General features: G+C 38.2%; 4 protein-coding genes across 4 annotated transcripts in view; 3 read left to right on the forward strand and 1 right to left on the reverse strand.

Annotated features, from left to right (window-relative positions):
- LOC134677533 (zinc finger protein 184-like) overlaps positions 1 to 9,152 on the reverse strand; it is a 69,600-nt gene extending 60,448 nt beyond the window's left edge. The window contains exons 1-2 of the mRNA XM_063535999.1: positions 8,904 to 9,152; positions 7,712 to 7,840 (exon numbers count right to left, since the gene is read on the reverse strand). Of these exons, the coding sequence (XP_063392069.1) occupies positions 7,712 to 7,840; positions 8,904 to 9,038 (264 nt within the window). The 5' untranslated portion in view covers positions 9,039 to 9,152. The remainder of the gene's footprint in view (positions 1 to 7,711; positions 7,841 to 8,903) is intronic.
- A 372-nt stretch (positions 9,153 to 9,524) lies between these two features.
- Positions 9,525 to 25,414, forward strand: part of LOC134677278 (zinc finger protein 425-like) — a 98,937-nt gene continuing 83,047 nt past the window's right edge. The window contains exons 1-5 of the mRNA XM_063535710.1: positions 9,525 to 9,781; positions 19,058 to 19,186; positions 23,419 to 23,536; positions 23,818 to 24,365; positions 24,602 to 24,736. Coding sequence (XP_063391780.1) covers positions 9,647 to 9,781; positions 19,058 to 19,186; positions 23,419 to 23,536; positions 23,818 to 24,365; positions 24,602 to 24,736 — 1,065 coding nt within the window. The 5' untranslated portion in view covers positions 9,525 to 9,646. The remainder of the gene's footprint in view (positions 9,782 to 19,057; positions 19,187 to 23,418; positions 23,537 to 23,817; positions 24,366 to 24,601; positions 24,737 to 25,414) is intronic.
- On the forward strand, positions 9,856 to 13,257 carry LOC134677634 (uncharacterized). Its single transcript, XM_063536095.1, has 3 exons — positions 9,856 to 10,342; positions 10,376 to 13,005; positions 13,083 to 13,257. Exons 2-3 carry the CDS (start codon positions 11,805 to 11,807, stop codon positions 13,130 to 13,132), a joined length of 1,251 nt encoding a protein of 416 aa, XP_063392165.1. The 5' UTR covers positions 9,856 to 10,342; positions 10,376 to 11,804; the 3' UTR covers positions 13,133 to 13,257.
- Positions 13,295 to 18,089, forward strand: LOC134677633 (uncharacterized). The gene is made up of 2 exons (XM_063536094.1): positions 13,295 to 17,768; positions 17,802 to 18,089. The coding sequence occupies exon 1, from the start codon at positions 13,380 to 13,382 to the stop codon at positions 17,253 to 17,255; it is 3,876 nt and encodes a 1,291-aa protein (XP_063392164.1). The 5' UTR covers positions 13,295 to 13,379; the 3' UTR covers positions 17,256 to 17,768; positions 17,802 to 18,089.

A 25,414-nucleotide genomic window follows, 5' to 3' on the forward strand; every position in this document is an offset into this window, starting at 1 on the left:
TCTGGTGCTGATGGAGCCCGTCGAGCATCACGAAGTACGTAGAGCAGATTTCACAGAAGTATGGACCGTGGCTCTAAAATTAAATATTTAAGAGCCCATCGACGTGCACACTAGCGCCATTGCTAAATAATCGCGATTATTTAAATTTAACGACAGATATTTAGAAAGGGGGCCGCTACTGTATTGTGTATTAAGTACTTTTTGAGTACGATTATATAGCAGTGGCGCTAGTGTGCACTGTGCGCGTTGATGGGCTCTTAAGTCTCTTACAAAATGTCGTAAATATTATATAATATACCATGATCTTATGATGAACTGAATCGCTAAAGAACGAAGCTATATAAGTAATATAGCTCCGTCTTTTAGCGATTCAGTTTAGGTCCTAAACAGAATCGCAATAAGGACATCATGGTAAGGCCTCAGGACTAAATGGCGGGTCTGAGCGGACTCACCGGACTGTGTATAGCGCGGTGATTATTGTAGGCGGACTCCAGGCCAAACCCTTTCCAGCAGGCCTCGCACTTAAACTGCGAGGTCAGGTAATTCTGAGACAGTTTGCGTGCTTGCATCTCTTTCAGTTGCTCTTCCTATAAAATAAAACAAGTTTTAGGCAAAAATTTCATTTTTGGTTTGTACCAAAAATGAAATTTCTCAGTAAGTACTGTACTTTTCTTTCCACAGGAAATTAATACTCATCGAGACAATTCTAAAAAACCCTAACACAATTAGGTTTCGTTGTTTTATCACAGAGTTCCTATGGCCACCTCTGGTCTCCATCATCAGATCAGCTCGATGACACCATAATATTGCACTGTCACCCGACTTACGTATGTATGCAAAATTTCAGCTCAATCGGAAACCGGGAAGTGGATCAAAATTAACTTGCAAGATTTGATTACAGACAACGGTCAGGAGAAAGTAAATAAAAGCTTGTATATGAAATATTACGCACATTTCTCGTCGATTCCCAATAATAATCCAATCCAAAGTAAATATAAAAAGTATTGTAAATTATTAAGGATAGTAATACGTAAAGCAAAAATATTAACAAATGATTCCTTCCTACAAAATAGTGACAACAAAACAAAGGCAACATGGAGCCTGATTAAACGTAATACGTGCGCAAATAATTTAATTGCCTCCTCGATCGAGGGGATCAATCATGATAGTAATATTATTACCGATCCGACCAATATGGCTACACAATTTAATAAGTTTTTTCACAAACCAAAACTCTAACCCCAAGCTAAAATCTACTGATTACAAGCCGATTGGACCACAGGCAGTAAATAGCATTTTTCTCGTGCCTGTCGATTCAGAAGAAATAAGAAAGACTATAATGTCATTAAAATCTAAAAAAAGTTCTGGTCACGACGAGATACCAATGAAAGTCATAAAGGCATGTGTTGAGTATATTGTCCATCCACTTACCTATATAATCAATCTCTCCCTAGAAACGGGTATTTTTCCTGACGAGTTGAAAAAGGCCATCATAAAACCAATATACAAAAAAGGCGTGAAGGACAATATGAGCAACTATCGACCCATTGCCTTATTGTCAAATTTTTCTAAAATATTCGAGAAAGTAATTTATAATAGACTAATTAAATACTATGTTACGCATAAGATCCTAAATCCTAACCAGTATGGATTTCAAAAGGGAAAGTCCACCTCATTAGCTATTTTTAGAATTTTCAAAGACATATGGGATAAAATAAATGACAAACAACTGTGTGTAGCTTTATTTATCGATATGTCCAAGGCTTTCGACTGTGTAATTCACAAGGTTCTACTACAACAATTAGAAAACACAGGCGTAAGAGGTCATGCTTTAAAACTGTTTGAAAACTACCTTTTTAATAGACAACAACGTACTGTTATTTCAAAATATTGTAAAAATTCCAAAACAATTGAAAAATATCAATCAGAATACGAAATAGTAAATGCAGGCGTACCTCAGGGTAGCGTTCTCGGACCTCTTTTATTCTTGGTTTACGTGAATGAACTCCCGAAGATAGTAAATGAACTCTGTGTACTATTTGCCGATGACGTAACGATACTTTTTTCTGATGCAAAGTCAAATGTCTCAAATTTAGAGAACAACATAAATTGCACATTAAGGAAAGTTATAGAATGGCTAGGAAAACTAAACCTAAATGTAAATTTAACTAAAACAAATGTTATGCAGTTCAGAAGTTACAATACAATCCCGATGACATTAAATATTAGTGAAGCGGGGGTAACCATTGAAACTGTGGACAGCATTAGATTTTTAGGAGTAAACATTGACCCACATCTAAACTGGAAATCCCATATAGAAAAAATCAATAAAAGCATATCTAGTCAATGCTACGCTTTATCTATACTATCTGAAACATGCTCGGAAGAAATCACTAGAAATGCATATTATGGGAATATCTATCCGTTGCTTACCTACGGAATTATCTACTGGGGAAATTCTACAGATGTCCAGTCTACTTTTATCCTACAAAAGAGATGTCTACGAACCATTTACCATATTAATATTAAAGAATCGCTATCACATAGAGCCTACTTCAAGGAGAAAGAATTTCTTACGCTAACTGGAATTTATATTTTAGAACTATGTAGTTTTGTAAAGAATAACGTTGAATATTTTGTTAAGAAATCGGAAATTAAAAGTAACTTGCGTAACCAATATAAGCATGATTTAGTTCGTCCTAGAGTCAAAACCTCAATTTTTAAAAACAGTACATATATAAATGCAATTGATATATTTAATAATCTCCCCGATGAACTTAAATGTCTAGAGGGCAATCAGTTTAGATATAAATTAAAATACTGGCTAATACAGAGAGCATTTTACAACATTACTAAACAATTATGTTGTCTTTCATGTACCCAGGAAAACCCTGACTGTTTGAGTTCCGAGTTGTTTAATTGTATTAAAAAGGAATTTGATGCCTGTTTCATTCAGAAAAAGGTGCAAGGCAAGGCTAAGACTAAATTTAGCGACTGGGCTACACCGGATATTCACGAGAAAAGACGCCGGCTCTACGACTTATATGATTTAAAGGCAATTGATAAAAGACCGGAATTTCTGGAGTACGTCAAAAATTATTCTAAATCTTTTAAAATGTTGTGTGTCGCCGCTAAAGCCGATTATTTGTCGAAAAAGATCCTAAATTCCAGCGATAAAGTCAAAACTGTATGGCAAGTTATCAGTAATGAAACTGGAAAACGTAAACTGAAGGATCCGCACTACAACCTACGAATTGCTGACACTTTAGTAAGTTCCGACCGTGAAGTGGCAGATCATTTTGAGCGGTTTTTCTCGAATATCCCGGTAGAAACAACAAGATCCCTTAATTCATCGCCAGACGTCGCTGAAGAAATTTTGAAGACAAATGTGGCAGAATGTACAGAAATCTTCAAATTTTCGTATGTCTCATCGAATATAGTTCTTAAGATTTTTAGGTCTTTAAATTTAAAGAAAACAGAAGATCTTTGGGGCCTGTCTGTCAAAGTATTAGATTCCATCATTGAGTCAATTACACCATACTTAGCTGAGATTTTCAACAGATGCATTGATGCTGGAATTTTTCCAGATATTATGAAACATAGCAAAATTATCCCTCTGTTTAAATCAGGAACGAGAACAGATCCCACGAACTTTAGACCGATTTCAATACTACCGGCATTAAGCAAAGTGTTCGAGAAACTTATTCTGAATCAACTATTGTCACATTTCAACAGAAACAAACTGCTTGATAGCAATCAATTTGGTTTCACCAAAGGTCGATCGACTACTGACGCCGGTGCGGTACTTCTAAAACACATCTTTGATGCTTGGGAAAAAGCTCAAGATGCTGTTGGAATTTTCTGTGATCTGTCAAAGGCATTTGATTGCGTTGATCACGAAAATTTAAAGAGAAAATTAAGCCGCTATGGTATAAAAGCTAGTGCCCTAGACCTGGTCTCATCGTACCTTTCGTATAGAACTCAGCGAGTAGTTATTAATGGAACTCAATCGGCGGGGTCCCCGGTAGCCCTCGGAGTGCCTCAAGGTTCAATTCTTGGTCCCTTCCTGTTTTTGGTATACATTAATGACTTACCAAAAGTTGTGCAAGATAGACATGATATAGTGTTATTTGCAGATGACACTTCCCTTATATTTAAAGTGGACAGAAAGGAAAATAGCTTCGAGAGCATTAATGACGCGCTATCTACCATTGTAAACTGGTTTACGGCAAACAATTTGCTTTTGAACGCCAAGAAAACCAAATGCATCAAGTTTACGCTACCTAACGTCAAGCAGGTAAATAACAGCAAGATTAAAATAAAAGGTGATACGCTGGAATTTGAGGACCGAACTGTTTTCCTGGGAGTCACTCTAGACTCCAAACTGCAATGGCATGCACATATAGGCACTCTAGCCGGAAAACTTAGTTCAGCAGCCTATGCAGTGAGGAGAATCAAACAGCTGACAAACGTAGAGACGGCCAGGCTGGTATACTTTAGTTACTTCCATAGTGTTATGTCTTATGGAATTCTGTTGTGGGGAAAAGCGGCAGATATTCAGACAATATTTGTGCTGCAAAAACGAGCTGTACGTTCCATCTATGGACTGGGCGCTCGAGTATCCCTAAGAGAGAAATTCAAAGAAGTTAACGTTCTTACCGTTGCATCTCAATACATACTAGAGAATATTATGTATGTTCGGAAAAACATCCACGAATTCAAGGTTAACAGTGATATCCATAACTATAACACTAGAAACAAACATAAACTTGCTGTGCCCGCCCACCGCCTCCGTAAGGTTAGTACGTCTTTCGTCGGGAACTGTACACGTTTTTATAACAAAGTCCCCACTGATGTAGCGAATTTACCACTTCACAAATTTAAGTCGCACATTAAGCACTCCTTGTTACGTAAGGCGTACTACACTGTAAATGATTTTATAAACGATAGAGATGCTTTTAAGCCGGTAGCTTGATTTCATTAGTATAATAAGAATTAAATAAATATTGTTTTTTTTTTTTACATTGTGAATTAAATATGCTAGTGTCCAGTAGAATTGACACATGAGACAATGATGTTCTCGCTTGATTATATTGTTTAATTTAATTTTAGTTTTGGACACTTGGAGACCTTATACATCTCTAAGTACATATTTATTTATTTGATTATTATTTTTGATTGTACATACTTACCTATATTTTTAATGTTTCTGACACTTAGAGACCTTTACATCTCTAAGTCAACTTAGGCTAGTAATTATGTGAAGCTATATTACTGTCTTTTTATGTAACATATGAGCACAAAATGCCGTGTCTTACAGCTACATGTTATTACTATTTTAATATTAATATAGGCCGGTAGCTTGAACATGTCATGCTCGCTTAAAAGTCTTTGCTTACGGTGGCGTTGTTGATCGGGTCGCCACTTTCCCGAATGAAGGTTGAGGGAGGCGATGGCTGAGATACGCGTCATACTCGTGAACGGGTGCTGTTTGTGGAGACTGGTCTGTTAAGCTAACACGAGCTATTATACTTAGTAACTTTTATTAATTAATTACAGTGAGACGCCTCATTCTGTTCTCGTATGTTTCTTTTCTTTTAATGAATGTATTAATTATACAGGATATTGACTCTTGGAGACCCTATACATCTCTAAGGATAACTTGATAAACTATATAATCTTATAGTTCTGACACCTAGAGACATTTACACCTCTAAATATTATAGATTTTTTTTGTGTGTGTTTTTTTATCTGTATTTTGTATGTAATTCGACATTAAGAGACCATATACATCTCTTAGTAATTGTAATACGTTAGATTGAATTGTTAGTTTTATTTTATAAAATTGTTGATGTTATTATTTTTGCTTTTATGTAAATTCAATGTTGACGTGTAAAAGTGCCCTTGTGGCCTATTTGCTGAATAAATGTTGATGTTGATGTTGATGTTGATGTAAAGAATATCTTGAATATGATAGAGATAATATTGTATAACACCTAGCTTTTAAGTCGCGAAATCTAACTATTAGTTCTAGGTAGTACCTAACTAATTAGTTTAAGACATAATTTACATGTAAATATAGGTATTAAGTAGATGTAAGTAAACATTGCACGCCCATGTCGGGTAACTGTTGGGACAATGTTCTTGTATAAATGTCATCTTCTGTACACAGTTTGTCAATAAAGTGTTTCTATTCTATTCTTTCTATTCTATTCTAATAATAACTTTCATACTAAACAGGGCTTATGTGGGATATTTTAACAGTTCTTACACTTACCTTGGTCAAAGTGTGAATTTTAAAATTATAGGTACTCTCAAATGTGGCTATATTAAATTTAGGCTGCCGTCGCCTAATGTTCCCATTTTGTATTATTTTTGGATGTTCGCTACGTTTTACGTTTTGGACTTTTCTTCTATCATGTTTTACGTCCCGTATTTTTTCATTCATTCCTTCATAGTAAATATCATCAGTGTCATCAGATTTTCCACCAACTTTGAATTCAATTTTATCATTTTTCACTTCAATCATCATCATTTTCATTGTTTCTGTATTTTCTTTTCTCATTTTCATTAGATTATTATCAATATCCATACTTTTATTATAGTCATGTCCTATTTTTAAGACCATATTTTTAAGAGCTTTAATTGAATCTGTATTTTCTTTTCCTATTTTCATTAGATTATTATCAAAATCCATACTTTTAATATAGTCACGTTCTGTTTTTAAGGCCACATTTTCCTCCATTGGAGCTTCAATTGAATCTGTATTTTCTTTTCCTATTTTTATTAGATTATTATCAAAATCCATACTTTCATTAAAGCCACTATCAATTATTAAGACCATATTTTCCTCCACTGAAGTTTCAGTTGAATCTGTATTTTCTTTTCCCATTTTCATTAGATTACTATCAATATCGATACTTTCATTAAAGACACGTCCGATTTTTAAGACCATATTATCCTTCACTGAAGTTTCAATCTGTTTGTTTGTGGTTTTTTCAGTTTCCATGATATTTTCTATAGTCTTTGTTTTTTCAATATTTCTTTTGTTTATTAAGCTATTAAAAACTATTTCGTCCTCTGAAACATCGTCACTGATTTTAATTAATTCTAGTATTTCAGGATAAGCTTCATTGATGCCGTCTACTGATGCAATATCATCACCTTGATCATTATGTAAATCTTCTGATGGAAGTAATTCTATTGCTTCGATTTCAGTTTGGGTTAAGTTGAGCCACCGGTGAGGGAGGTGGTATTTGCGAATATAATCTGTGTCCAGCTGGGAAACAAATAAGTCAAATAAGACAGGTTACTCAACAAATGATTTTTGAGACATACTTTAATGGGCTTTTGCACAAATAACGCGTGGTGCGGGGGTCACAGATCACGTCGGTTGACGGGGGTATAAGAAGACCTCACGTGTATTTTTCTACAGTGAACGAAACTAAGAATAAATACCTACCACATGAGTAGATACTTTTTCTCGGTTTCATTCAAAATATCTCTTCACTCAACACTTCAGAAAAGCGAGCCTATAATAAATTTTCAAAAAAAATTCTGAACAAGCTCTCAACACCTTGGCAATAGAGGCGTTTACACTTGTCCATATATTATTGAGCACCTTGACCGCTCAATATATCTGATGGCGACTGTACCAAACACAGATAAATGTTATGTAAATGTTCTTGGCAAGAATAATTGAAATAGTTACCGCCCGCTTGAACCGCGCCGGTGTGAGTCGCTTCAGCGTGCGGAGACACATGTCCCTGAAGGATGCACATTTGAGGAGCAACACGAGGCAGTACGCGCACAGGTACTGCGGCAGCCTGTCCCTGGTTACCTACAATCATACACAACGGATGTATAGCAAATCAATATAGAAAATATTTTGGCGACCGGTCTGGCCTCTAGTGGGTAGCGACCCTGCCTATGAAGCCGATGGTCCCGGGTTCGAATCCTGGTAAGGACATTTCTGTGATGACACAGGTATTTGTTCCTGAGTCATGGTTGTTTTCTATGTATTTAAGTATTTATATATTACATATATCATTGTCTAAGTACCCACAACGCGTAAAACGCGTAGCAAATTTGAAATGGGAATGGGCGGGTCATATAGCAAGAAAGACTGACTCGTGGAGTAAACGACTACTCGAGTGGCGACCATTAGGGGAAGAGCGTCCCCAAAGTAGACCCAAGATGCGTTGGGACGACGACATCAAAAGGACTGCGGGGAAGAAGTGGCTTCAGGTTGCAAAAGACCGTGACCAATGGCGTAAAATGAAGGAGGCCTACACCCAAAGGGTAGAAAAAGGCTAAAGAGAGAGAGAGAGAGTACCCACAACACAAGCCTTCTTGAGCTTACCGTGGGACTTAGTCAATTTGTGTAAAAATGTCCTATAATATTTATTTACTATTTATTTAATTGCCTGCCCATAATAACTGTTTACCAACTGCCTAAGTTTAACAGTAAACTTATAAGTACCTTTGTTAAATATTAACCCAGAATGTTTGCTGTTTAAACTTTAAAATGTAACTGTTCAGGAATCAGGTCTCTCCACATGTCACCGATAATCTCATGCGATTGCAATGGGTCTCTATTGTTTACCAAAAAGCTTTGTCATAACATATTGTTTGTCCGAATTATTGTTAGTCATAATTTGTTTGAGCCATAAAACAGCCAGGATTGCCATAAAACAAACCTAACCTATCAACAGGATAACCTAACGAAAATCCTGAAAAGTTAACAATTTCAGTTTTATGACTAATGATAATATGAAACAAAGGGATTGCAATACGTTACGGGATTCGACCAACTGATTGAATTCATTGAGGCCAGCATTTATCTAAAATCGCATGCCATCTGTAGCAGCATTAGCAACGTCTGTAGAAGCTTTTATACTTACAGAAGTCCCGGAGATACGAGTAAAGGTATCGGCGAGTTTATACTCATGTATATTGTACAATCTACAGTCCAGCATTAAACAAACACGGCAGCATAGCAACCCGCGTTGGAGCGAATCTTCTTGTGTTATGTTCATTGTCGTATACTTATTTCACAGCTTGTGTGACACGGCCCGTTTTCTTCAGTACTTTAATTTGTATTTTATTATTATTGAAACACAAACGCATGTTTAGCCAGGAAATTTCAATTTAATATCAGCTGTGGTGGTGATACTACTAGTAGTACTAGTGACTGTCATATTAATTCGTTCGGAAACTGAAAGCGGTAACAGACGTGCGTATCGGACCATGTCTTTTTCACCCAATCTGATTAAATTGTATGGCATACCGCGAATAGAATTAGCAGGTTACATAGCTAGGTTGGCAGCGCTTTTTATAGCTAAAGCGGTGCAAGTTATTTTAAACTTCAAACTTTTGTGAGATTATGATTCATAACAATTTTTCCTGATCAAATAGGTCGATTTGATCATCCCGTTTTGATAGGCTTTTATGGATTTTACTTATAAAATTTCTGAACGCATTTAATCTGACAGCTCAGCTGTCAAAGCTCGCTTCATCTTTGCTTTGTGTATTCGCGTCCTATGTCCTAATTTCGCTATTAGAATACAGAAATCCACATATTAATCATAAATTTAAATCAATTATAAATATTAGTATATATTTAAAGTAAAATTAGTAATTTATAATGGATATAACACTTAGTAAATCGTCAAATGAAGGCAACTTGTGGTGCCGCGCCTGTCTCTCGGTCGAAGGGAGAATGTACAATATTCATGAGTACAAACTAGGTGATGCTTTCGCTCACATCATCGGAAGCCCTGTAAGTATTTAGAAGACTACCACTAACGCTGGGGTGCGTGCACCGCTAGAATCCATATATACTATTTGTCGCGGAGATCGCGAAGACTGTCATTGTGGTATGTATCTTATCTGTCACTCTTAGCGTACTTTGACTGGTAACACTGGCGATGGCGGTCGGCAGTGTCATGTGTGACAGCGAGGAAGATGGCGGGAACCGAGTTGAGACAAGTTGAGAGAGGTCGTCTGAATTTCTGGTACGTAAGAGGTGGTGTGACGCCGTGGCGCGTGCATCACGTACAGGAGATTCTTGGTAAGCGAAACATATCTATATTTTGATATATATGGATATTGCAGTGACCTTGAATTAGCGACGACCTTGAGATCTATCTGAGTTGAAGAATTGTGTGATATTCTTTGTGTGTAGCTCGAGTTTGAATGTAACAAGTGAGGTGGCTAGAGTTTATCGGTTTGAGTTACTGGAGGTTTCTTTATGGAGGCTGATGGATGAGCTGTAGGGGTTGTTGTGGAGGCTCGTCGGGGACCACATGGTCCCCACCTCAGTACTCATCGCATATTATGAGTTGAGAGATATATGAGATTCTGAGTTTATGAGAATATATGAGTTGCGGGATGCACGATGAGTTCTCCTGTGTTGTGGAGATTCAGTTGTGCCGTGCATCCACCGATATAAGCCACGGGACTTGGGGCCCTTCTAATTTTCCCTGAGAGAGTTGAGGTTACATTCATAACAAGAGATACCTACGAGATTGAGAGGAGATGGAATTGTGCGCCCATCGAGTGTTGATTCATGGTCATTGCAGTAGCTATTTTATACTGTGCTATATATATTTAGAGATCCATGTAGCGAGGTTGTCATTACATCCCCCTAAAAGTAAAACTCCGCTACATGTTTTGGTGGAGATGCTTAAAAATATGTTGGTTACGGTTCACGTGTTTGGAATGAGAAAGAGTTGTCGTATGTTGAAATATTTCTTTATTCAACTTGACTTTTTTTTTGGTTTGGGTATGCCCATTGTGGTGCGTACACATGGGATAGTTATGACCCATTGTGGTGCGTACACATGAAGAGAATGAGAAGAGATAATTGCCCAGCCATGAAGAGAATGTGCATGTCTTGAGCTCAGTAGTGATACTACTGATTGATACTAGAGTTTTATCACACAGTGAACCGGCCGACAGACGAGATCTTGTTTTTTTTTTTCTTTTCCATAAATCAGCATTTGTTGCGCGGGTTGTATACCGTGTTAAAAAAAAATCTACCCATCCTTTTCTTTTGGGTGCTAGTGTGAGACAAAGATAGTATAGTTTTATCTGTCTATGGAGTGAGACACTCTTTTGACTAACTATAAGATAGGAGCGGTAATTATGTTTTTATTCTGGCAATACTGAATTTAATTTCTAAACACGTTCAGAAACACGCCATTGTTTACTTTCGGTCAAATTCAATTGTCAAATTTGTTTAGTAGATTTTCCATTTTGTGCACGTTTCCTCATTAGTTTTATTACAAAAAATATATTGAAACATTTGTTTGTTGTTTTATTTTCCCTACGGACTTTGTTTAAGTCACGGATTATTTTTTATGTTTGGTACGGAACCGTTCGGATACGACAGATCGATCGGTCTGGTCGTGTAGAGGATGTTTAAGAATGAAGTTTATAAGTTAGTCTACTTTGTCTATGGTTCGTATTTTCCAAACTTACCCGTTTTTCTTTTGCGTGTTGTGAGAAAAGTTTGTTATAGAAGTGGAAAACTAATAAAAGTGAGCGAATACTTAATTAAGAAGTGCCAAAGTGTGGAAGTAAACTGCTAAATAAACCATTGTAAGTAATAGATTTAAGGCGACTTCATTATGAAGTAATAAAGTACTTACAATTTCATGTAAAATTATCAAACTTTTATGGTACTTAAACTCGACTTCAAGTGAATGCATTTCATTGCAGATTAGCATCAAACAAAATGCAAGATTAACAGGAGATTTAGAAGCATATGAAGTATATCGGTAGCTTGCATTGCGTACAAAATGGACTTTCTGCTTTCCACATTACAATTGCGCCTGGAAAGGCTAACAGAAGCGTTAAAGGGAGCCGCAGAGGCCCTTAACAGCATTGAGACTGGCGTAGCAAGGGACAGGATAATTGCTGTTAGAATTAACGTTAGTAATAGACTGTCAGCGCTCACAACAGATTTAAATAGATATTTGTCTGGTGCGGCGGATATAAAAGAAGATTTGTGCAATGAATGTCGAGATATGCAAGTAAAAGCGGAGGACACGCTAACCGAATTAGAAATCGCAATAAAACTATATTGCCATGAAGGGGAAAACAATCATAGAACGCGTCTACCTAAGTTAGAGTTAGGGAAATATAACGGTGATATCCTAAAATGGAACACTTTTTGGGATAAATTCGCAGCTAATGTTGATAATAAGGACATTGCCAACGTTGAGAAGCTTTCATACTTACTAGCGTCATTAGAAGGCCCAGCCTTACAAGCAGTCGAGGGTCTGGAAACTACTAACATGAATTACCCGATTGCGGTGGACATTCTCAATAGCCGCTTTGGTAAACCTACAAAGGTCATCGATGCTCACAATGATGCTTTGCAAAATTTAGCTGTAGCTAAGGATTCACCTGAAGATTGTAGGCGCACTCTGAACAATATAGAGAAACACCTTAGGGTATTAGAGGCTCTTGGGGAGAAAGTTGATGCTAGTCACCTTAGAGTTATCATACTCAATAAATTTCCATCAAGAGTGGTATACCAAGTGTGGCTTATGTCAACCGATGATTCTTTTGCTGCAATCCGGAAGGCTTTGGATGCCGTAATAACAGCCATGGAGAGTTCGGTTGTTACAAACATGGAACATTCTGGGATTCCAGTAAAGTCCAGTGACACAACGGAGATGAGTACACCTGCTTCGACAGCAACGCTGCAAATTAGAGCTGTAAAGAAGAGAAAATGGCAACAGAGGAGGGAAGCAATTTCAACTCAACCCAGCAAGAAACGCCCTAAGAGAATGTGCATATTTTGCAATGAAGAACATTATAGTGAGGACTGCACCAAATTTAACACTTATAAGGAGAGGATTGGGAAGCTCAAGGATAGGTGTTATGTGTGCTTTCAAATAGGACACCGTGCCTCCAAGTGCACAAGAAGGAGGAGATGTGTACATTGCTCTAGGATGCATAATAGAGCACTGTGTCGACAAAAGGTGCAAAGGGGTGAGGCTAGTGAGATGGCTCTTTCAAACATGACTTCAGTTAACGTACCGTTGAATAAACCATCTAATTTCTTACAGACGGCAGTAACCCAAGTAAGGACAGCGGAGGGGAGAAGTCTGAGCATTAGACTTTTACTTGATTCTGGAAGTCAACGAACTTACATTACAAACAAAGTAGCAAAATTATTACAAATTAAACCTGATGGAGAAGATTGTTTGATGATTTTTACGTTTGGATCAGAAAAGCCCAGAGAAATGTTATGCCCATATGCAACAATAACTGTAGTGAGTAAACGTAATGTTGAAAGACTGATTAGAGTGAATATAGTTCCACACATCACCGCAGAGCTACCCATAGCTAAGATAGAGTCACCAATGATAGACATCTGGGCGGACGATGCTTCTACTGGTGAAGGCATCGATTTGTTGATTGGAAATGATTTATACTTCTCATTTATCAGGAAGAGTGTTGATTTGGGAAATAATACTTATCTAGTAGATTCTGATTTTGGTTGGTTCCTCGCAGGAAGTGCTACGAACAACAGAGAAAGAGACATTCTATCAGTTGCTACATATTGCCAGTGCCATGACATCAATCAAGATTTTACAGAACCAGATCTTCCTCTGCGCACCATAGATGTCAAATTTTTATGGTCACTTGAGAGCATCGGGATATGTGATTCTCCAAAAACTACATGTGAGGAAGAAGCCGTTCAGCACTTTAACAATACTGTCAAATACAGTGAAGGACGGTACCAGGTCAAGTGGCCGTGGATAGAGTATCCACCAAAATTACCTACTAATTTTGGACTTGCCTTTGGAAGATTAAAGGGAGTATTAAGAAGGTCAAATAAAGAAGTCATGACGGAGTATGAGGAAATCTTGAAGGAACAACTTGAAGCGAACATAATAGAAGTTGTGGATCCTACCATTCCTGCTGACCATCCAGTTCACTATCTGCCTTTTCATATGGTTCAACAGAAGGGAAAAAGGGGTCGACTGGTCTATGATGCTTCAGCTAAACTGAAAAACGAGAAGAGCTTGAATGAGTGCTTATATAGAGGTCCGAACATGCTGGAAGACCTTACAGGATTGAAACTGAAATTTAGAATTGGGGAAATTGCTATCACCGCCGATGTTGAAAGGGCTTTTCTTCAGGTTGGTCTACAAGAAGAGGACAGAGATGTGACCAGGTTTCTCTGGGTCAAAGATTTGAAAAAGGAACTGACTGAAGACAATATCATGCAGTACAGGTTCTGCAGAGTGCCTTTTGGAGTAATATCGAGTCCTTTCCTCCTAGCGGCAACAATTCGATATCACCTTTCAAAAACCAACAAAAGTCTTCTTCCAGTGATAGCAGATAAATGCTATGTGGACAATTTAGTGACTTCAGTTCAATCAAGAGAAGAGGCTCTCAATTTGTATGCTCAAACTACAAACTCATTTAAAGAATTAGGAATGAACATACGAGACTGGATGTCCAACGACAAAGATTTTGTAGAGAAGATTCCCAAGCAAAAGAGAGCTAAACAGGAAAGTGAGATGAAGATCCTCGGTTTGGTGTGGAATTTGGAAAATGACACTTTAAAGCTCAAACTGAGTGACGAAACCTTTGAGAGTGAGATCATAGACAGAGGCATTACTAAGAAAGGAGTCTTGAGAGTGCTAGCACGTCTGTATGATCCATGCGGTTTTGTGTCACCACTCATGCTACCAGGGAAACTCTTGTTCCAGGAGATCTGCACTAGGAAGTTAAAATGGGACGAGATTCTGCCTGAAGACTTGTCGACATCATGGAGGAACATAATTGAGAATTTAAAAGTTGTTAAGAACGTAGAACTGCCAAGACATGTCGCAAGTGGATCAAAGTCGGAATGTACGAAGTATGAATTACATTGCTTCACTGACGCATCTATGAATGCATATGCAGCAGTTGTTTATCTGCGCGTCATAAGTGGAAAGCAAGTATCAACTGCGTTTCTCATGTCTAAATCCAGAGTAACCCCAGCAGAAGACAAAAGTGACCTCAAAATTCCTAGACTTGAATTGCTAGGGTGTCTGATAGGAAGTAGGCTTCTGAGGTATATTAAAAGCCACATAGACCTAAATATATACAAGATATATTTGTGGACAGATAGTCAAGTTGTCATAGCTTGGATCAAATCAAGTAGATTACTTCCACCATTTGTATCGAGACGAGTCAATGAGATCAAGCAAATTAAGGATACCTTAGGTGCAGAGCTTCGCTATGTCAACTCAAAAGAGAACCCTGCAGACATTGCTACCAGACCTGAATTGTGGCATCATAAACAGGATCTATGGCTTCATGGTCCAGATTTTCTTCTACAAGACCAAAGTGATTGGCCTAAGGAGCAGAAGAAGGAAGAAATGTGCTTGGCCGGGAGGGCTCTGGACACGGTGGATGGTCCAGAGATGACAATAAGAGGCTATGAGGACCAAGATAGTGATCTTGACCTTTCTGAATTAGAGAATAACCCTGCAGTCACTAGACTTCATGAAAGTGTGGATTCTATTCAAAACCCATCAGATGAAGAGAAGTTTGAAGAGACAGTGACTGAGATTAAAAAGTTACAAGGAAAATTCTTTTCAGAAGAAGTTTCAGGAAAGGTGACCAGTTTGTCACGAAACTTAGGTCTCTTTGTAGACGAAGATGGGATCTTGAGATGCAAAGGAAGGTTCGCGAATGCTAATTTGTCGTATGATAAGAGATATCCCATTCTTATTCCGAAGAAATCGCCCTTCACAACCCAGATAATACTGAAGACGCATAGAGACAACTACCATGTTGGGGTTCCACACACGCTAAGTATATTACGCGAAAAGTATTGGATCCCTCATGGGCGAGCCCAAGTACAGAAAGCTCTGAAGAGATGTTTGCAGTGTGAGAAGTATTCTGGAGGTCCTTACAAACTGCCACCGCCACCTGCACTACCCAGTGAAAGGGTTAATTATAGTTCTCCATTTACCTTTACTGGATTGGACTATCTGGGTCCGGTATTAGTGGAAACAAATACTGGCAGAGAAAAAAGATGGATTTGTCTTCTGACATGTCTAGCAGTTCGTGCTGTACATTTGGAGTTGGTCAAGGCTTTGACAGCTGAGGAGTGCTTGCTAGCGATACGGCGGTTCGTGGCGGCCAGAGGACCACCTAAAGTATTGATATCCGACAATGCACTACAGTTCAAGCTGACGAGTGAAGTACTAATACATTCATACTGCCAGGAGAAACATATAAAGTGGAAATTCATCACGCAGCTTGCACCCTGGCAAGGCGGCTTTTACGAAAGATTAGTAGCACTGGTAAAGCACTGCTTAAAGCGCACACTTGACAAGCATTTACTAACAGACGGTCAAATGCATACAGTAGTGAAGGAGATTGAAGCTGTATTGAACACGAGACCTTTGACTGCAGTGGGTTCCGACCCAGAGGGAGTGCTGCGACCAGCTGATTTTCTGTCTCTAGGTCAGTGTCTAGAAATAAACCCAGAACTTGGCGAGGGAACCTCGCAAGGCACCAATACCAAAGTCGACTTGGTTGAAGGCTGGAAGAGAGGTCAGAGGATTCTTAAGGAATATAAAGAGATGTTCACCAATCAATATCTACCAAGTCTGCGAGAGAGATTCAGCCACTCTCATAAACAACCACGAGTGATGTCAAAGAAGTCTCCAGAAGTCGGTGACATTGTACAGATTAAGAATGATACCAAAAATAGAATCAATTGGAAGGTTGGTAAAATATCAAGTTTAATCCGAAGCCGTGATGGTGAATGCCGAGCAGCCAAAGTAGTAGTTGGCAATACAGAGTTCACGAGATCCATAGCCCATCTGTATCCTTTAGAGTCTGATACGTACGGCCCAACGGATTATGCACAACTACCAACACGAGACAATGAGAAGGCAGAGACACCAATTGAGCAAAGTGAGATGGTTGAAGCTATGCAACCCATAAAAGCATCAGAAACAATACCCGAGCCCGAGATGGAAATTGATGAGCTAACAATCCCTACTGAGTCTGCAACCGAGAAAGAAGTTTCTGTGTTAGATTCTGAGAGTAGTCCTACGCAAACTGAGCAAGCTCCCGCTGCTGATACACACGAGACAGAAGTGAGAGAGCCAAGTGTTATGGAAGAACGGCCAGAGGAAGCGACAAGAGTAAGGAGGAATGCTGCCATTTGGGCTAGAGAGCGAATAGCCGAATGGACGCGTCAGCTAATGACGCTGCTGATGTAACCCTTTCGCCTTGGGGAGTGTCGCGGAGATCGCGAAGACTGTCATTGTGGTATGTATCTTATCTGTCACTCTTAGCGTACTTTGACTGGTAACACTGGCGATGGCGGTCGGCAGTGTCATGTGTGACAGCGAGGAAGATGGCGGGAACCGAGTTGAGACAAGTTGAGAGAGGTCGTCTGAATTTCTGGTACGTAAGAGGTGGTGTGACGCCGTGGCGCGTGCATCACGTACAGGAGATTCTTGGTAAGCGAAACATATCTATATTTTGATATATATGGATATTGCAGTGACCTTGAATTAGCGACGACCTTGAGATCTATCTGAGTTGAAGAATTGTGTGATATTCTTTGTGTGTAGCTCGAGTTTGAATGTAACAAGTGAGGTGGCTAGAGTTTATCGGTTTGAGTTACTGGAGGTTTCTTTATGGAGGCTGATGGATGAGCTGTAGGGGTTGTTGTGGAGGCTCGTCGGGGACCACATGGTCCCCACCTCAGTACTCATCGCATATTATGAGTTGAGAGATATATGAGATTCTGAGTTTATGAGAATATATGAGTTGCGGGATGCACGATGAGTTCTCCTGTGTTGTGGAGATTCAGTTGTGCCGTGCATCCACCGATATAAGCCACGGGACTTGGGGCCCTTCTAATTTTCCCTGAGAGAGTTGAGGTTACATTCATAACAAGAGATACCTACGAGATTGAGAGGAGATGGAATTGTGCGCCCATCGAGTGTTGATTCATGGTCATTGCAGTAGCTATTTTATACTGTGCTATATATATTTAGAGATCCATGTAGCGAGGTTGTCATTACATCCCCCTAAAAGTAAAACTCCGCTACACTATTAATATATATCGGGCTAATATTATAAATGCGAAAGTGTGTCTGTCTGTTACCTCTTCACGCTTAAACCGCTGAACTGATTTAGTTAAAATTTGGTATGGAGATAGTTTAAGTCCCGAGGAAGGAGATAGGGTAGTTTTTATCACAGAAATCACCCTTTAAAGGGGGTGAGGGGGGTGGAAGTATGTATGGGGAGTCAATAAAAAGCTTGGATAAAATATAAGCTACCCAAAGTACTAACTCCACGCAGACGAAGTCGCGGGCAAAAGATAGTATGTCATAACTACAACAAACTCCTAGTCTCAGTTGACAGTTATTACAAGTACCTGGGAGACCAAGCTTTGCTCAGAAAACATAGAAACTCAAAAATGCGCGTTTTCCCAGAGATAAGACTTAGCTAGATCGATTTTACGCCCCCGAAAACCCGCATATAGCAAATTTCATCGAAATTTGTTAGAGCCATTTCCATGATCCCCGAAATATATAAAATATACAAATATATACAAGAATTGCTCATTTCAAGGTATAAGATACGCAACCATATACAATGCATTTTTTATTTACTTATTTGTAAGCTTTAGTTGTAATTGAATTAGTAATTTGTATCCTTATCTCACTTATCTGTAGTTATTAAACATTTTTTTTTATTACGAATGGGCTTACTCATGACCCTCATGGCCACAGACTAGCCGAGGCGTAGACGTGGCCTAGGATGGCGAAAGCTCGCCCAGAAGGTGCCTGTTCACTCTTGATTTGAATTCATCATTGATCACATAATTCTAAATGTATGGTTTTTATTCAGCAAAAATAGTACAGTATAATGAGTAACATCAAAAAGATTAAAAACTAAAATCTACCTAAAGTTAAAAACTAAACTAATCTAAATTAAAATAAATCTTAATAAATTCTAAATAAATTTAATATTTATTTATATTACAACATATAAGGTGCCATTTCAGGTGCACAAGGATAAACTGCCTCAACACCTCTGCGCATACTGCGGCACACGGCTGCTCAAATGTGAATCTTTTAGAGACATGTGTCTGAACACACAACAGTATCTTGTCACCAAGCTGCTCAACCATGAGGTACGTAAATATATAAATATTAGGGGACATCTTACACAGATCAACCTAGCCCCAAACTAAGTAAAGCTTGTACTATGGGTGCTAGGCGGTGATATAAAGCAGTATAGCAGTAGGTTGAATACTAAACATGCATACTTATGTATTGTACAAAACACAAATTTATGGCACAGGATAGGCAGTACAAAGGCGAACTTATCCCTTTAAGGGACTTATATAGATAAATACACACTTATATACATAGATTACAACCATAACTCAGGAACAAATATTTGTGTTCATCACACAATTAAATGCCCTTACGGCCTATCGGCTTCACAGGCAGGGTCACTACCTACTAGGCCAGACCGGTTGTCAATATAGGTTTTGTCTTTGTCTTTTACTTATGTCCATCATGTGACACACACACATCAACACATGTTACGCAAGCCCATGCACCTACTTTATGAAATGTATTTTTTTTCTCCCTTCTTTTTTCTTAACATTTTTTTTGTGTTGTTTCCACTTAGTTATTGTATATTAACTGTATTATTGTGGACATCTGTTATTGGCTTTGTTTTTTGCTCACTGTGCTATGTATCATGTACTTTTTGTATTGCTGTTGATGCCCCAAATAAATAAAATAAATAAATGTGTCTGAAAACATAACGGTATCTTGTTACTTGTTGGAGGTGCTCAACAAAGAGGTACATAAATACATAGGTTTATTTGTCTTATGTCAATCTGTGCACGTACTGTGGCACACAGCGGCTCAAATGTTCTTTTAGAGACATGTGTCTGAACACACAACGGTATCTTGTTACTTGTTGGAGGTGCTCAACAAAGAGGTACATAAATACATAGGTTTATTTGTCTTATGTCAATCTGTGCACGTACTGTGGCACACAGTGGCTCAAATGTTCTTTTAGGGACATGTGTCTGAACACACAACGGTATCTTGTTACTTGTTGGAGGTGCTCAACAAAGAGGTACATAAATACATAGGTTTATTTGTCTTATGTCAATCTGTGCACGTACTGTGGCACACAGCGGCTCAAATGTTCTTTTAGGGACATGTGTCTGAACACACAACGGTATCTTGTTACTTGTTGGAGGTGCTCAACAAAGAGGTACATAAATACATAGGTTTATTTGTCTTATGTCAATCTGTGCACGTACTGTGGCACACAGCGGCTCAAATGTTCTTTTAGAGACATGTGTCTGAACACACAACGGTATCTTGTTACTTGTTGGAGGTGCTCAACAAAGAGGTACATAAATACATAGGTTTATTTGTCTTATGTCAATCTGTGCACGTACTGTGGCACACAGCGGCTCAAATGTTCTTTTAGAGACATGTGTCTGAACACACAACGGTATCTTGTTACTTGTTTGAGGTGCTCAACAAAGAGGTACATAAATACATAGGTTTATTTGTCTTATGTCAATCTGTGCACGTACTGTGGCACACAGCGGCTCAAATGTTCTTTTAGAGACATGTGTCTGAACACGCAACGGTATCTTGTTACTTGTTGGAGGTGCTCAACAAAGAGGTACATAAATACATAGGTTTATTTGTCTTATGTCAATCTGTGCACGTACTGTGGCACACAGCTGCTCAAATGTTCTTTTAGAGACATGTGTCTGAACACACAACGGTATCTTGTGGAGGGGCTACTCAACAAAGAGGTATGTAAATTTATAGGATATGTTTGTTTTATGTTCATCAAAATTTGTGTCTGACTGTAGTTTCAACAAGATTCGGTATAAAAACCATGATAATACAGCAAAAAGGAATTTTAAAAGAATCATCATCATATATATAAAATTGAAAAACTAGAACGGGATAAAAAACGAGGGAAGAAGGGAGATGGCGCCTTACAAATTTCTAAAAAAGTTTTTGACACGTTTCTCGAATACAACGCACGTACGATAAGAAAAAACTGTTCAAACCAATTATCTACATATGGGAATAGGACTAGAGCATAAAAACTATCGCTTCCGATGCGTATTTAATTTACAATAAGGAAATGAAATTTTGAAAACAATCTTCATTTGACGACATCGTCCATTTCTCGGCAACTCTCGGTTGCTTTCGTTTGGCGGTGCTACAGATTAGACCAAAAAATCCGTAAGTTAAAGTAAACTAAATTATGTTTGTCATGTTGGTATACAGGTATTTCTGAGTTTTTTTACACGAAGTAAAATAAAAAGTGCTGTCAACCTCAACCTTAGTCTATAGAGCCCATACGAGTGATTTATGTCATATATGACTTATCATTCTTATCAATCAAGGTAATTACCAAGGGCCCAACCTTTTCTGTTCTCTTTCACGACGCAGCAACTAGTATCATTTCTCTCACCTCGCTCTTTTAAAATTCCGTTTGTCAAAAAAGGACAACCATATTGTTGACAAGGCGGACTTCAAATCAAGTGTTGCCTTTCTTGATGCGCCCACCCTGTGTATGTGTGCGTAAAAGCGTATATGTGTGCTCTTTTAGGGATGTGAAAAGTCGATTTTAATCATGTTATATATCGATAAACGCTACACAGCGGAACGAAATAGCGATTAATTGAAGCTTCAATATCTTCGTTAAACATAAACATTATTGAAATGCTAATGGATAATGAATATATTATAATATAATAATATAATTCAATTATTGCGGAACACCTATTTTAGGAGGTATTTATGTATTTTAATTAAATATCTGAACTTTCCCTTGGTTCCCTGCTGGGGCGTGACTATAAAATTGTGATCTGATAACCACAATAAAGAATAAAAGCGTTTTTGGTCATTTTAGGTATCGTTAAGCCTTTGAAGTAAAATTAAAATTGCAAAAAATGTCGATAGTTTATCGATATGACTTTATCGACATGGCTACAGCAACGTGGGCCTCATTGTTAATCGTACACTAAACAAAAGTGGCAACAGTGACAGCTCGCTGAGACTACGTCTATATATATATTATGTCTATGGTAATTACTATATTATTGTTATCGATTTGTATTTTGTTGTTTTAAATTTATTTTTGAGTTATATTATTCAGATTGACTTTCACGGCTTCGGCAAACATTGCCATTCGTCCGGGGAACGGGCTAAGAATGCTGAGATGGGCCAAAAATACAAAGTTGATAGTAAGTTATGTAGGTAGATTAAAGTGCATGTTCAGATATTATTGAGCGACCTGATAAAAATAAGCAAACATACAGTCAGCAGTCAGCCAAATATCGTAATATAATTTTGTTGCCATAGAAATAAGGATGTGGTCCGATATAGTGGCGAAATATTGAGAGACAAAAGCGGCTAAATTCAGTGGTGGCTCGGACACTTAGAGAGAATGGGAGAGGATCGTGCCGTGAAGAGAGCGCAGGTACTTGGGACAGCAAAATGGGAGACGCCCGAGTGGACGTCCTAGGTACCGCTGATACGACGTAGTTGCTCAAGACCTGCTCAACCTCGGCCATGGCGACTGACGAAAGCTATCGCAAGACCGAGAGGACTAGACTACCTATGTTTGTATGAAAAGGCGATTTAAGGGCGGTGGTCGTCCATATTGGTCTTAAGGTGAAAATTAATCTAATGAACGTTTTTGCAACTAGGCTTATAAGAACAAATAATAATTTTATCTTGAAACAAGTTTTAAATCAATACGTGTAGATGAAAAAATACAATCTTGCCTTTTATCAAATCACATCATTTTTTGACTAATTTGCGAATTGAGTTATCCAAATAACGGCTACAAATAAGAAATCCCTATCACAGTTTTAAACCATGGCAGGGTTGAATATATAATAATGTCGGTATTTAACTAAACATAAGACGAACTCTTTATTTCATTTACGCGAGCGGAGCTGCGGGCCCGTCTAGTTCAAAATAAAATGAAAAATAAATCCATACATATTTTTATATGAAAGGAAAAAATTGAAATATTTACGCTTCTGGCAGGACTTGAACCCACAACCTCTTTCTCTAGACGAGCTATACATGGATTACAGAGGTTTTGGGTTCAAGTCCTGCCGGAAGCATAATTTTTTCCTTTAATATAAAAATTTGCAGTATTGCTCGTCACATATCTGCATGTTAAAAAATTGGTTTAAATCTATACACACTGTTAATAATAGTGTAAGTATTGCTTATGATCGCACACTGTGGAGATGTAGCATACATGGTCGCGATCCTCAGCAATGAGGGACCGAGGAAGAAGAAGAAGTATTGCTTTGATGTGTCTGATAATCAATGGACTATTTTCCAGTGGGATACAGACTGTGTTGCCAGAACACGCCCTTCTAACAGACCCTTCAACTTGACAACAACAGATGTCACCACCACAGAGTTTGTTGACACACCCTCAGCTGAAAGGTTAACTGGAAGTAAGTAACTAAATACATTTAAAACCTTATTTATGTGCAATGCAGTGTTGTTTGACTATTTGAGTTCATCACACAATAAATGCACTTACCGGTATTCAAACCTAGGACCATCGGCTTCACATGCAGGGTCACTACCCACTAGACCGGACCGGTGCAAAATTAAACTAAACTTAGTCCAGGCCAGACCGATTGTCATAATTAAACTAAGCTTGCTTCTATTATTTTTATTTCCATTGTATTTTAACCTGTTATGTGTATTACATTTTATTTTACTCCCTCAGCTGACATAAAAGTTGAACCCAACATAGACATTGTTGACATAGACGGCATTATAGAGCATGCCAATTTGAAAACAGAAACTGAAGAAAACGAAGATAAAAACAAAAGTACAAAAAGAAAAAGAAAAACTGGAACTGCGGCTAAGAAGAAAACTGAAGTTATTGTAGATAATGATGACGATGAAGTTAGTGAAGAACATAAAATAGAAAATATAAAAGTTGAAGTAAATGTTGATAATTTTGAATATGAAGAAAGTGTAGATGCTAAGAAAGAGTGGGACATAGCTCTTGATGATAATATTGATTTTGATGATGATTTTAGTGATGATACACTAGAGTTACCATTAAAGAAGAGAAGGAAAACTAAGAAAAAGATAGCAGTAAAAGTTGATGAACCTAAAGATACAGATAAGCCAAAAGTCAGAAGGAAAAGGAAGAGGAAAGAAGAGGTAACAAGGAAGTTCAGGAAAGCAGAAAACGATTTTATGCCTGTGTTCGATTTTGCCACATTTGAGAGTTCGTATGCCGTGAAAATTGTTGTTTTGAGCAAGGTAAGAATGACATACGGTTGGTTGCAACCACCATACGTGAAATACGTGAGATTTAAGAAATACAACAAATATTTGCATGCATATAACAACTGTAATCTGCCCCTATTCACGCAAATAAATAATTTATGAATAATTTATGATATGAACAAAACTAGAGAAAGGGGCAAGCTATGATGGCGCCATCTATGCAAACCTTTGACAGTTGCCATCCCCATTAACAATTATTTTATGTGTAGGAGGAGCAGCTGGAAGAGATCGCCTCGCGTAAGAAGTCCCGGAATTACCTGGAGTCCCATTTCCGGTGTGACGACTGCGGGAAAGGCTTCGACGCTGAGGCCGCTTACAACAACCACAGATTACGGCACAGTCCGGTAAATATTTTTAAAAGTAGTCAATACATTTTCGATTTCGAAAATCGGTCTAAAAGCGGTATTTACATTAAGGTGAATTTACATTACGAAATTAGTGTCATGAAATTGGTTTCGTGGCATTAGTTTTACCAACAGTTTCACGTGTAATTTAGTACTTTCATAATGCATGCATTAATTTCACGAATGCAAATCAGTTTCGTGCTCTGCGCGATTTTTTGGTGAAATTAGTGTCATGCAACTAATTTCGTAGTGTAAATGCGACGTGAAAACTTAGTGTCGCGAAAGTGTCTGCGCTTTGCGGACGTGTAGCTTCGATGCTGATGCGGCCATGGTCACTGCGACACTGTGAATTTCGCGACACTAATTATTTCACAAAATTACTTCCGCATATATCGAAACTACTTTCGTGAAACCGATTTCAACATGCATGACACTAATTTCGTAATGTAAATCCCGCTTTACGAAATTAGTGTCATGCATGTAATCAGTGTCACGAAACTAGTTTCGATATATGCGACAGTAAATTTGTGAAATAATTAGTGTCGTGAAATTCACAGTATCGCAGTGACCATTGCCCCATCAGCAACGAAGCTACACGTCCGCGCAGCGCAGACACTTTCGCGACTCTAAGGCCCCCCCCCCACATCTAGCGTCTTTCGAGCGTCGGCGTCTGTCGGC

The sequence above is a fragment of the Cydia fagiglandana genome, chromosome 26 (assembly GCF_963556715.1).
Source record: "Cydia fagiglandana chromosome 26, ilCydFagi1.1, whole genome shotgun sequence".
Classification (NCBI taxonomy): Eukaryota; Metazoa; Arthropoda; class Insecta; order Lepidoptera; family Tortricidae; genus Cydia; species Cydia fagiglandana.

Coding starts and splice junctions, on each gene's coding strand:
- LOC134677633 (XM_063536094.1), top strand. CDS start 13,380: ATGATAGACATCTGGGCGGACGATGCTTCTACTGGTGAAGGCATCGAT.
- LOC134677634 (XM_063536095.1), top strand. CDS start 11,805: ATGGACTTTCTGCTTTCCACATTACAATTGCGCCTGGAAAGGCTAACA. Junction 13,006..13,082: donor TCGACAAAAGGTGCAAAGGG/GTGAGGCTAGTG, acceptor AATTTCTTACAG/ACGGCAGTAACCCAAGTAAG.